This window comes from Mercenaria mercenaria, chromosome 11 (genome assembly GCF_021730395.1).
Source record: "Mercenaria mercenaria strain notata chromosome 11, MADL_Memer_1, whole genome shotgun sequence".
NCBI lineage: Eukaryota > Metazoa > Mollusca > Bivalvia > Venerida > Veneridae > Mercenaria > Mercenaria mercenaria.
This window is the reverse complement of record NC_069371.1, coordinates 9,211,745-9,225,628: the sequence shown is the minus strand read 5'-3', so window position 1 is coordinate 9,225,628 and position 13,884 is coordinate 9,211,745. Positions and strand designations below refer to the sequence as shown.

The window sequence follows — 13,884 nt, the reverse complement described above, 5'->3', positions numbered from 1 at the left end:
GTCTTTCTCATTTGTTCTGACGCATTTTTACGCTTAATCGTGTTTTTCAGAAGTTGGCAAGAATAGTTCGCAACACTGCATTGATGTGAGTGAAAGATCAAAAGTAGGGGTTGTCTTCTCACATTAGCTTTGTAATGTAATCACGACGTTGACGAATCATGACTAAATGGTCAGTGACATGATATTTGGTGACATTTTTGATCATTGACGAATGTAGACAAGGTTTTTCCCTAGGGAAAGACAGGAATTTCTTGCATACCAGACGGGGATTTCCGGTATTTTTACCGGTGCAGGAAAAATCCATCTTACACCCCGGGGTCTAAGATGACTCTCGTGCTGTAAATGACGTATTACGAACTACATATATGTAGAAGATTTATGTAGAAATTTATATTTTATTTAAAAAACGGAATAAAAATTCAATACCTTGACAGTTCCTATTGGTTCCTGATAGTATATTTCTCGATTCAAATTACGTTATTTTATCAAAAATTCATAACGTTACGCCGCAAATGATAAAACAAAACCGGAACTAAACATTGTTATTCGTTTTGAAACGCCATGACGTCTTTCCTGTTTACGGACGTTGGTTTCCCGCGCTTTGTTTAAATACACTGCTATAAGAAATAGTTCTAAAAAGAAAGCCGTTCGATTGATGTTATTTTTATTATTATTTCTAGAAATCGGTATGCAAGAAAAAGATTCTGTCACTGGTTATAGGTGCAGATGGAATATCCGGCTCTCGGGTAACTGTTTAGGCGGTAACTCGGCAGGGAGCCTCGTTACCGCCTAAACAGTTACCCTCGAGGACGGATATTCCCATCGGCACCTACAACCAGTGAAAGAATCTTATAATCTATCCCTGGTGCGTGCTCGAACAAACTTTCCCCGCTAGGTAGGCAAAATATGATACTCTTTGTCTGACGTCAGATCATATAATTTAAGGAAGTGTATTCTGTAAACGTTTTAGAAGACGATCATTATTACTGAATTTAATTAGGGTATACCACTTGCAGATTTTTCGGCGACGCCGTCTAAATTCGTTTTCGTTACCTATGCCACGTGACTTCAGTTTGCAAATCAAACTGCTTGATAACGCATTATAGATAATTTATCAAAATGGAAGATTTATGCAACACTCTGCCTGACTGGACGAGAGTGTCAATTTCTTTCACTCTGTTGATTGTGCTACGCTGAGTGAAATGTAGACAAAGCGTTTATCCTAAACGACGCTGTTCACAGTTTTAAAGCTAACTTTGGCTCAGTATATTTAGCAAGAATATTGATATATCTCAAAATGATAAGTAAGTTTAATAAATATGATAAAAACCTATTCAAATACCAACATATATCAAATTAAAGAAAGAGCCGAATATGGTCTGCGTATCACATGAATAAGGGTGTGATAAGAGTCCTTTATGTAGAGAAGTGCTTTTTAAAAGATTTTCCTTGTTACAATTGTCGTCTGTATATGAAAAGGTTTTTTGCTTTTGTGACTTATTCAGATTGCATATTAAAATGAGTACTTGTTTGCTTTGATATATTTGTTATAAATTATTTAACTGATTTATTATATATGAATATTTTTCTTTAGTATAGTATGCAAATATTGAACTCAGTTGAAATCTGTTTCATTATATATATGCTATATAATGACTGAATCTCATTACACTGAAATGAAGGTACGCTGCATACAGTTTATCTATGTGATATAACTACGGTCAAACTTTGCTTATGAAACAGAAATATTGAAATAATTACAATTGTATGTTTTGCTTGACCTTCACTTTTTTATTGGTGTGACGTCATTGTCCAAAGATTCATGAATAGCGAATATGCATTTGTTAAAGCGGGATCTGTTGGCCTATTTTAGAAATAAATAAAAATAATAAATAAAAAAATCCTTTAATTGATTTTTTCTCATGTATTCTAATCAAACTTGATTTGTAGCATCTTTATTAGGCCCGCAGCCAACTTTGTTCAGCTGGGACATTTGACCCCTTTTAGGGGCTCCTAGAGCTAAAACTAGAAATGCCTTTGACTTCATCTCAGTGTTGTAATATTTTCTGGTTCTTCGGGATCATTGATTTCAATTCATGTAGATTTGAAGATGGAATACCGCTTAAGCCGGTGCTAGGGGGCGTGGGCAGTGTTGCATTTTCCATTACTGCTCATGAATAGACTCAATCAAACCGAGTCTGCAATTTTCACTGTTTGCCTTGTTTTCGGTGCTTCCGAAGGATCTACTTTCCAGATTTTATTTATACAGCGTCTCATAACCAGCTTGGTGGATCTTTGTCATACTTGGTCTGGAGCATTATTATAAGGTCCTCTTCCAAATTTATTTATATAGGAACTTGGGCCCTATTAGGGACCACTATAGCTAAAAGTAGATATGCATTTCTTAGCATTAACCACTAAAATGTAATGGATTTTTATCAAACTCGATGTGTAACAATGTCGTAAGGTCTCCTGCTATTTTGTTACAAATGGGGATAGGGACCAATTTAGCTAAAAATATAAACACGTTTAATGACCTCTTCTCATGAACCGCTTCATGAATCTTCATCAAACTACTGCTGTAATTATTCGTCTAAGGATAAACGAAACAAAATTGCAACCCTACGAAACCTTTGCGAAACATTAAAAGAGAACCATTTAAATTGTTAAAGTGCGGTGTTTAGTTTTGCAATTTGAAAAATGTTAGATGAAAGATGAATGTTAGATGAAAAATTCATAAACTTCTTTCCTTATTACAATTCGCCGACTATCATTTTTAAAGATATTTCTTGTTATATATATATATATTTCCAAATGTAACACATGTGCATTTTTAAAGCAGATCTGTAGATATGTTACTGCCCTGATCAATGAATGAAGTACTGTTTGTTTTCAAAGTTCGACATGTTCTGAAGTAGTTTATCAAAATAAATTATTTTCTTCCTATACAAATCTGGAAATAAGCAAAACTTATTGGATTCATCAGTTGTTTATATGACCGATTTTGATATACTAGCTTTTAGTAAACTTTTTATTGAGCAAAAAAGTTGTTATCTCCGTCTCGACTTTTCCATGCACGATTATTACATCACATGACGTAATTTTACATTATTAATACACATGTAGGCTACTCTCAAACAATTTAAACATATTTTGTTGCCAATATATACAAATATAAATAGATAATAACATCAATGTTCATATATTACTGGCTTGCAAATAAGGTTGACCCATAAGTTCTCTTGAAATTATTTACGAAGTTAATTTACAACAAACGTCAATTAATTAAACGTATGTATGATAATTATTTCAGATACAAATATGTAGTAAATATGTTTGTGTACTCATCACTATATTTACTTATATGTACAATCAAAAAGTATCCATAATTATTAAGTAGATTATATACTATTAGTTTGTATTTGCACGCACTAGTATTATCTGTATTTTCAACACTGATGCACCCTTGTCGTCTTGTATTCATTTTAAAAAAAAAGTTCAACTTCATGTCCGAATGTTCTTGTCCGAACGCTATACAAATAAACCAAGAAATGGCACTAACATGAACTTTAAGTAACTTATTGCACAACGAAAATGTTTATGTTTGTACTATCTGTAGTCCAGCGTCCTCTACTTCACGAATAAGCTTGTCCATCTTAGCAGCTTGTTCTGGCGAAAGTTTCTCGTGCCAAGTACCAGGATGACCTATATAATTAGACAAAACTGAAACATGTAATGAGCTGCCTAGGTATGCGGAACGCATGCTATATAATATTGCTTGACATGAAAATGTTAGATATCCTCTTATTCAACAAAAAGACAACACGGAACATTTCATCTCATAGTTTGTGTTAGTGTTGTATTATTTTAAGCATGTATAAAGAAAATAATAATTATATTCACAAAGCGCAGTAACAGATTTATGAATAATATATCCATGACTTAAACGGAAATACGTCCAAAGGAATATTCTGTACTGCTGACCCGCTTTTGTAAAATAAATATGGAACTGTTCCCTGCGTAACCTTCTACCAACACTGTTCAATCTATTCCAATTTGTCAAAATCAAACATGACCGCCAGAGGGCGTGGCATTTTTCCTTGCAACTCGACAAACCTCTTCAGAAACTGTTTGTCTGATTTTAAAATAATTTCACACAGGTTCCTGGGCATACCCTCTACAAAAATATGAAACATGTCCGCTACGGGCGTGGTCTTTTTCTCTATATGTATGTTATGCAATCTTCTAACATGACTCGGTTTGATTTCCAGTTAAACAAAGAAGGAAATCAAGCTCTGTATATTCTGCGATCAACAACGGTTGAGCGCGGACCGGTAAGAGAGCATTATGACGTCAATTATATGAAGTCCAGCATAATATTTATTAAAATATTTCAATGATCATGTCAGAATGAAAACAATTAGGGCATTCTTGTGATTTATCGTCTAATTTACCACAGTTCCTCGTTCAGATGCTTCAGTATTCAACCACTCGGGCTAACGCCCTCGTGGTTCAATTCTTACGCATCATAACTCTGAACCGTGGTAAGTCAGACGATAAACCACCCGAGGTTTTTTTTAAATCAGAATTCACAATAATAGCACAGTCGCTAAATTTTACAAGCCGTTGCGACTTCAAGAAATGTCTCAAGGGAAGGGAGGATGGGACCGCCAGAGTCCAGGCTGTCTGTATGTTTTGATAGAGCTGTGAAAAGATAAAGTTGTAAGTTACAACATTTTTTTTCAGTAGATAGATTTATTAATTATTGTTCATACGAGGGGTGTTCGAAAAGAAATGCAACTTCTTCCACAACTTTTTATTATCTTGAACACCAAATCTCACATCAAACATTCAAAGTACTGTCCTTTTCACTTAACACACCATTTAAATAGTTTAATCCAAGAATTAAAGCAAGTCTGGTTATCTACAAGAGGTAAACTGAAAAAGTGCTGATCCTACCCACCCTTGTTATCCGGATAATACGAAATTCTGTGATAATTCCAAAATGCTACAAAATGACAGATGAACGCTTCTGAAAATTTCATGTTTTTTGGTAGGTTGCTGTGGATTTTAACCACCACATGTTGCAAAAAAAAAAAACGAATGGTGATTTGTTTCCATGGAACTCAAACTATTTTATTTTATTTTTGTGAATACAATACACAAAATGTTAAATAGTTTACAAAAACCATGTAAGTTTAGTTTAAAAATTCATAAAAAATATTTAGAATTGCTTTTTATGCTTGTAATTCACTGTATATACAGCTCTACCATTGCACTATCTGACATAGTTTAGAGTAAGTTGTTTACGTTTGCTGTTTTGATGTCAAAACCTTTTATATTGATCCTTATGTGAAAAATGGATAATAGCCGTAAATGACCATGGATAATGCCCTACATGTGTTGTCTTTGAAAGTGGATAATAGCCGTCATTGACTTCTTTCATTTACATACCATTACACATTGACCAGTTGTGTGTGTGTGTGTACATGTTTTGGTGAATGAGTTTGTATCAACATGATGATAGGAACTTGTTAACGACTATTCAAAGAATAGTAGAGCTATTGGACTCACCCATGCGTGCGTCGGCGTCGGCGTCCCGATTTGGTTAAAGTTTTGTATGTAAGCTGGTATCTCAGTAACCACTTGTGGGAATGGATTGAAACTTCACACACTTATTCACTGTGATAAACTGACCTACACTGCATAGGTTCCAAAATTCTATTTTGCTTTTTTACAAAATTATGCCCCTTTTTCGACTTAGAAATTCTTTGTTAAGGTTTTGTATGTAAGCTGGTATCTCAGTTACCACTTGCGGGAATGGATTGAAACTTCACACACTTATTCACTGTGATAAATTGACTTGCATTGCACAGGTTCCATAACTCTATTTTGCTTTTTTACAAAATTGTGTATCTTTTTCGACTTAGAAATTCTTGGTTAAGGTTTTTTTATGTAAACTGGTATCTGAGTTCTCACTAATGGGAATGGATTGAAACTTCACACACTTGTTCACTGTCATGATTTGACATGCACTGTGCGGGTTCCATAACTCTACTTTGCATTTTTTAAAATTATACCCCTTTTTCAACTTAGCAGTTTTTGGTTATAAGTTTTTGTATGTAAGCTGGTATTTCAGTATCCACTAATGGGAAGGGATTGAAAGTTCACACACTCAGTCATGAGCATCAGTAATGAGCTGATAAGCACTGTGAAGGTTCCATAACCCTTTTTCCCATTTTAACAAAATTATGCCCCTTTTTCGACTTTTGTATTCATTCATTTGACAAGGCTGTTGAATAGTCGAGCGTTGCTGTCCTCCGACAGCTCTTGTTATACTGTTAACAGTCACAGCAACCTAATAAGTAGAGCATATGAAACCCATCGCAGATTAACAGTTTTTGCCTCATATGTTATCGGAAAGAAATTTTAACACTCGCTTTCCATGAATTTAATTCTTACAATTACAGAGATAGTCCGAATGATGACTTTAGATAAAGACCCGATAAAGAATGATGAAAAGATATGGCCATATATTGGCGCTTGTTTCAGTGCTGGTGGGGGTACCCGGCAGTCAGCCTATACAGATCTTTGGCTCCTTTAGAAATGGCTTTTATAGTTTGGCTGGAGGTTATCTTCAACCTACCAAGATCTACGAGACGTATAATACTGTCTTCAAAAATGCCCCAACACCACAAAACATACCACAGATTTTGAACAGCAGTCAAAATACCATGGTTATCATAGCCCAAGGAACAAAGCAAACAAAAATTGATCTCAATTACAATTCATAACACCAACTTAATGTCACATGATTGAACTTACAGAAGAAGAGGGAAGGGGATATTGAACAAATATTTAGTTAATGAACGTAGATCATATCCTATACACTGGGACCAACTCTTTATATTTCATTATAGAAATGCATGTGAGTCTTGTATTGCAGATGCATTTTTGGTAGGGGGACAACTTTGTATGAAAGTTAATAGGGGATTAATGGAATGTACTTCTATGAATCCACAGCAGTATTTAACATATTCAAGCAAAACTGACCTGTTAAAGTGCCATTATTTTCACACTCCTAAAATGCTAACAGACCTCTAGCATACTTAATTTCAAATATGAGTGTACCCCCTCCCCCTGTGGAATCTCAGCACATTTAGATTCAGATGTTGAATTTACCTGTTCTGGCTTGTTAAATTTTTACCAAAATGTAGCAGAAAAGATACAGGCGTGTAAGCTTTAGAACCTTCTGACAGCGGACTTGAGTTTTAAAACAGAATTTTACAAAGATAGAAATTTATCCTTTTGATAAAATGTTTCAGGAACATCTGGTACAGACCATGTGTATAAAACATTACCTTGGGCATGCTACAGTCATTAGTTACCACATTTTATGAGTATACTTCTTCGATATATACAACAATCGGTACCTTTAGATCAGCATATGCAAAATTTCAAACTTCAATATTGGCTATTATCCTCATAGCATTTCGGGCTTTATCTTCGAAATTTCTATGAACACTTGGGTCAGTATCCATCGACTACTACATATGCTTATATATTTGTCAATGTGGGTTATTTGATCGAAAATAAAAACTTTTGAACATGTTGATATCATTGTTTATATAATAACTAATTAATAATAAATAATATTCATTACCGAAAGTCCATTAAATGAGGTTGACAACGCTCTGAATCGCCAAACTCATTTTCAAAAGCAAAATGTACACATTGTTTGGGGCTCTCCATACTGAACAATATGCCTCGTATTCAAATTGTTTAGTGCAAATGGTTCAGCTTCTAAACCATGTTGAATCAGTTATAATACTTTAAACAATCAGAATGAGTAATTAGAAAATATTGACAAAAACAATGTCCATACTAAATTTGACATTTCCTCCAGTTTGTAGCATTTTGGAATTATCACATCATTTCGTATTATCCGGATAAAAAGGGTGCTACAGATTTCCTGGTCGTGTATCTATGCCCTGCCAAACAGGATTTATGTCTTGGGAATAAAATAGTCACATGGGGCTAGGTCTGGTGAATAAGCAGAATGATCACAGTTATAATGTTTCTCGTTCAAGCACTGCTTCACATTATAAGCCTTGTGTGTATTCAATTCCATTCAACGGTTGACGTTCGAGGACATATTTTCCGGTTGTTTAAGCGCAACGTGTCTGTAAAGTTGCTAGTTTGGAACAGGTATTTGAATGTGAAGATATAACACTTTCTTAGAAATAACGGGCCTCTAGCAGCCTATACACAGTTCGTCCTGCTTTCTACTGAATCCATATGTCATCATATGTTACAAAAAGTAAATGTTTAACACTTCTTATGAGAGTACTTAGAATATTACCTCAATATTGTTCACGATTGAATGTTAGGTTGTTACTTAATAAATGCGGTATCCACCGAGAATATTTCTTGTTAACTTTAAAATTTTTCTTAAAATTAAATGAACTTTGGATAAATTCAAGCCAGTAAGTCCAGCTAACTGTCCAACAATACCTAGTGCAAATACTACTATTCATATTGAACCGATATTTTTATAACGAATGAACGAAAGTAAAACAGAAGGTGGAAATTCCACAGGTCGCCCAACATGACGAAAATGATGATGTTGCAGGCTCGGTTAGATTCGCCCTGTTCATGAACCGTAGTAGAAATACATGCTACCGTCCACGCCCTCTAAGCCAGGGTTGCCACGCCCTCTAAGCCAGGGTTGAGCAGAACCTAACAACTATACATGTTACTAGTACAAAAATACAATATTTAGACTTCCGCAGATGTGTTCATACAACGGTATACATGGATTCTCGATGATACTCTAGCCTGCAGTTTCATAACAAGCGGCTCATGGTTCCCAGCTAAAATAACAAACTTGCCCTAAACGTAAGAACAATGGGCATGATCCAAGCGTGGATCCTATGGAGCTTGGATATCAGAGAAACTGTCAAATGACAAAATGTTGCGCTAAATTAACCAAAATTTTAAGTACGGTACGAATAGATAAAATATGTTAGACATGTGCGAATCATGAGGATAGCAGATATGTATGGAGTTGTATTTCTTTCCGATCACCATCCGTATTATTCTATCTGAGAAAAAATGGCTGCTATTGGACAGGGCTTGTTTAAAAATGTGTCGTTATACCGTTTTGAGCTGGGAAACTTTGTGAGCGATCAGGTGCTTTATCGTGACACCCGTGCATCGAAATGAATTTCAAAGTACTGAACATACCTTTGTTTATAAACTGACTTTCATTTTCCTCAAAGTTTACGTAGCCAATATTTTTCCAGTAAGACAAATTTACTTTATCATTATTTCTCATGTTTACAATGTTACAATGATCAGCAATATTGGCGACATTTTCATCTGTTAGTGTACGCCCAAGAAATTTTGCAATTCGTCTGATAGCTGCAGGCATGTCCTGAAAAGGAAAAAAAAACACTAACAAGGCACAGATACGGTCTGTACGAAGGCTGTAAAATGTGTTAACTATTCGGCATGTTTCTTACAATTAAAGGATACACAAGCTGAAATTTCTAAATTAGAACCCATACTACTAACACTACGGTGTTGTTGTTTTTTTACCAGAACGCAAATTTATGTTACACTGTAATTAAATAGCGTTGCATTTCATATCACGAAACAAAACGTGATACAAAACCAATCTGAAGTACCACTACTTGATGCCAGATAACAATCAAGACACATTATATGCGTAAATAATCCTTTACTGACTTACTTTGATGACATCTTCGTATCTGAGAAGTAAAACGTGCCCATCATCTTTTCTTTCCCAGTATCCCAGAACATGTTTTGGCCAAGGACATGCGTACGCTGAAATAATACGTTACCTAATATTTTTAATATATGACCAACGGCCATGAATTCAATGTCCATTCAATCATTTATACTTATTGTCGTACTGAGAAAAAAAGACTTCGGACTCTGGGGCAGGAATTCTGTCGATCTAACAAGTTCATGTGAAAGCCGTGTATGGTGAATTTACAAATCATAGCTGTTAATTACGTTTGAAGTAATCTTTACAAGAACAGTTTTGTGTTTTACAATAAGCGTTTTATATTTTGTTCCAATTAGGGTATATGTGTGAACAAAGTCTGTGTACACGTGTGCATTAACATGTGTCCGCTATATTGGTGACTGTGTTCATCAATTTTCAACATTGGCATTTCTTGCTGGACTCGTGCCTTCGCCTCTTATGATTATCAATAATGATCGATCATGAAAATGTCAAAATAAACTTATAGCTATTTACAATACAAGGAAAATAAATTGAACTTAATGTTATTCGTACTTGTATTCAAAAAATAGCAAGTGAATGTGAAAACTATTTACCTGTTCCTTCAACAAAACTATCAAAGAATCTTCCAAACATATTTTCACCTTCATCTAGCTGGCGAGTCCATGCAAATAGTTTGAATAATGAAATCACCACATCCTTTGGATTACGAAACATATAGATAATCTGAAAAAATAGTATTACCTCCTAAAAATCAAAAGATGATGAAGTATTTCCGCGTATCAGATCGGCTCGCTTCACACCTTTTTGTTGAATTCAAGCTTAGGAAGTCCAACCGTAAAGTTTTGTCGACAATAAGATATCAAGGTCAAGGTCACCCTTTTTCTGCATTTTTCTTCTTTTCAGATATTACTTTTATTTTTGTATACATGAATATTCAGATTACTTGCACAAATGTTCACCATTACAAGACGACGTGTGTCAAGTGTTACACTAAGAGCCCTTGCTCAACGGTCAAGATCACACACAGATATTAAAGATCTCATGTTATTTTATTTCTCACATACCATATTTATTTTTAATACAGAGGACATTCTAATAATTTGGTACAAATTTTCAGGATATCAAATAGATGTGACACATCAAGAGTGATTAAAGGAATACATGTATTACGATGATTCCGTAAGTTCTGTATATATTGTTGTCAAAGTGCCATCACAGGATTTATATCTGTGTCCAAACATCACATTATGGGACATCAGTGCCCTATGAAAACTTTCCTGGCTTTTATATATAATGTCATATTTCGTGGTAAGTATGAATTTTAACTTACCCTTCCTTTGCCGTTCTGTAATTGCTCCGGTAACAGAAAATGGTGGAGGTGAGACTTGATTAATCGTGGTGATTTCATCTCGTCTATTGCCTTTTTCCCTATAAGGATAAAACCAACACAAAATATATGGAGTCTCGTTAGGGTCATCGCCGCATATCAAAACCAAAATCAAAGAAACTATGATACTGCGGTGTTGAAAAACACACACGCTTGGGATCAGGACCCTTCTTTCTTCGCCCCTGTCAACTGTTTCGCATTTTAATACAAGCCGAGCGTAGGTGACGATCACAGAACATGCATTGTTAATAAATAACTACTTTAAATTATCAAAGTTTTTTATATTAAAAGTAATATAAAGACCATTGATGAAAAAATGTACACTGAAATCGTGATAAAATTTACTCTTTGTTCGTCTCCTGCGCTCTATTCGTGTTAAAATGCTACAATTAAGATATTATTTAACACATGCAGGGACGGAGGATGGTGGACGTGGTCCTGACGCTAAAAATGTAAAGAAAAAAAAATACCACGACAAAAAAGTCGTAACCGTGATGTTGGAAAATGCCTCGCTTATCGTGATTTCTGACGGTTAAATAATTTGGAGAAAAAAAACCCACACACACAACAACAACAACAACAACACTATTTTTTAACATTCTCCTATTTACATGTCAGTAATGGACGACAGGAAACACCATCAAATTTTGTATTGCTTATACGCATTGAATTATGTGGTAATTATGGTGGCTGATTTCTGCCAGTTCGTGTGTTCGTGTCGGCGAGGCGAAATGTCGAAGTAACGAAAACACGAAAGGTCGAAATAATGCTTATTTGTCGTGTATTCGGCTTTCGACTTTCGAGGCGAATATACGAAGTAACGAAACATTGAAGGCGAAATAACGAAATTTTAGAGGCGAATACACGAACTTTTGTATTCAGTAATCACTTTTCGTATCGGCGGATATTAAAACTTCGTTATTTCGACTTCAATGTTTCGTTACTTCGTGTATTCGCCTCGGAAGGCGAAAGGCGAACACATGAAAATTGAGTTGTTTTCGACCTTACGTTACTTCGACCCGCCGACACGAACACACGACAAATGTTTCGTGTCGGGTCTGTCTTAATACACTATAATAAGAGCGTAATGTATATATGAATTTTATACCAGAACTGAAATACTTGAAGAGTGACATGTTTTATTGCATATGAAACATTTTCTATCATAAATTCAGAAAAAAAAATGTATAAATGGTAAAACACATTATCTAGATAGCATTCAAAGTTCAGGTCGGCGTAATGACCCAGTCAGCATTCTATATCGGCCCGATATCAAACCGACGTCGTTGTAGGGATAATACACGTTTTTTTTTGTGTATTAACGTCTGCAGAAGCCCGCGGGATTTTTGTGACCGAGACCGAAGGTCGAGGTCACAAACATATCCCAAGGGCTTCTGCAGGCGTTAATACACAAAACAAACGTGTATTGTCGCTATTCTTGCATAAAAAAAACATTACACGACGACTAAAACATTGTTTTCATATGTGATGACTTGACGATTCCGGTACATTTTTTATTTACCATTCTTGTTGTTCTTGGAAACGGTAAACATGTTTTAAATATCCATAACCGGGGCACACATAACAACAACACTACTAAAAGCGTGATTTGAAGGTTTTTGAGCATCTTATTTTTATTTTTAGTTATTACAAACGTTGCATTGCACATAATTTTGCATACAACTTAAAAATTTGATAAACAGGAACACAATTATTTTAAGAGTAACATTCTTGTTGTTCTTGGAAACGGTAAACATGTTTTAAATATCCATAACCGGGGCACACATAACAACAACACTACTAAAAGCGTGATTTGAAGGTTTTTGAGCATCTTATTTTTATTTTTAGTTATTACAAACGTTGCATTGCACATTATTTTGCATATAACTTAAAAAATTGATAAACAGGACACAATTATTTAAGAGGTAACAACATTTACATTCGAATTATTTGAGTACGAACAAACAGAGTACGGATGAGTACGAAGCTAGTGACTAGCTTTCGAGGTTTATTATATGAATTCTGCGAACAATCAGGTAAAAACAAACCGACTGATACTAACAAAAATCATTAATATAATACCTAAAAACGGGCAATAGCACAAGTTACACGCGATACTTATTTATTCACAGTTATTTACAATAACTGAACAGACGCTTTGTAAAGGGAGTAAACTCTAAGAGAAGCTAGTGCGTACATTGATGGGGGCAGTACGTTTGGGGTTGGAAACTGATACAGCTAAACATACTATGGATTACATTGTATCTATAATGCTACAGAAGAGGTAATTATGGAAGAAACAAGATGCAGATGCCAAATATCAGTCTGCGCCAGAAATACATACATACGTCCCTGGCAAAGCATTTCAAAATAAAAATCATGTATTAACAGCACGTGAATTGCCTTGTTTGCACACGAATTTTCTCCGTTTATACATTGGCGGATCCAGTGAAAAAAGTAGTTTTTATGCAAGAATGTTTATAACGGCCCGATATCGGCTTCAATATCGGCTGCAAATAGGAATGATGTCGGCCCGACGTCGGCAGACGATATCGAGCCAGCATCATAATGACATCGGTCCGACATTGGGAAATGATATTTGGCCAACATCAAAATGATATCGGCCCGATATTGGCAGATCATATCGTTGTCGCGAAATAGTGTGACACCCAGTGCTTCGTCAAAGTGTTCTTCGAATATACTCTTTATAAATTCTCATAGC

General features: G+C 35.1%; 1 protein-coding gene across 2 annotated transcripts in view; it reads right to left on the bottom strand.

Moving 5' to 3' along the window:
• Nucleotides 1–2,837: 2,837 nt before the first annotated feature.
• The window catches only part of LOC123531886 (amine sulfotransferase-like), a 29,771-nt gene continuing 18,724 nt past the window's right edge, over nucleotides 2,838–13,884 (bottom strand). For both annotated transcript variants that reach the window (XM_045313184.2, XM_053518512.1), the window contains 5 exons: nucleotides 11,106–11,203; nucleotides 10,369–10,498; nucleotides 9,755–9,849; nucleotides 9,247–9,436; nucleotides 2,838–3,705 (listed from right to left, as the gene is read on the bottom strand). In XM_045313184.2, the coding sequence (XP_045169119.2) occupies nucleotides 3,599–3,705; nucleotides 9,247–9,436; nucleotides 9,755–9,849; nucleotides 10,369–10,498; nucleotides 11,106–11,203 (620 nt within the window). In that variant the 3' untranslated portion in view covers nucleotides 2,838–3,598. The remainder of the gene's footprint in view (nucleotides 3,706–9,246; nucleotides 9,437–9,754; nucleotides 9,850–10,368; nucleotides 10,499–11,105; nucleotides 11,204–13,884) is intronic.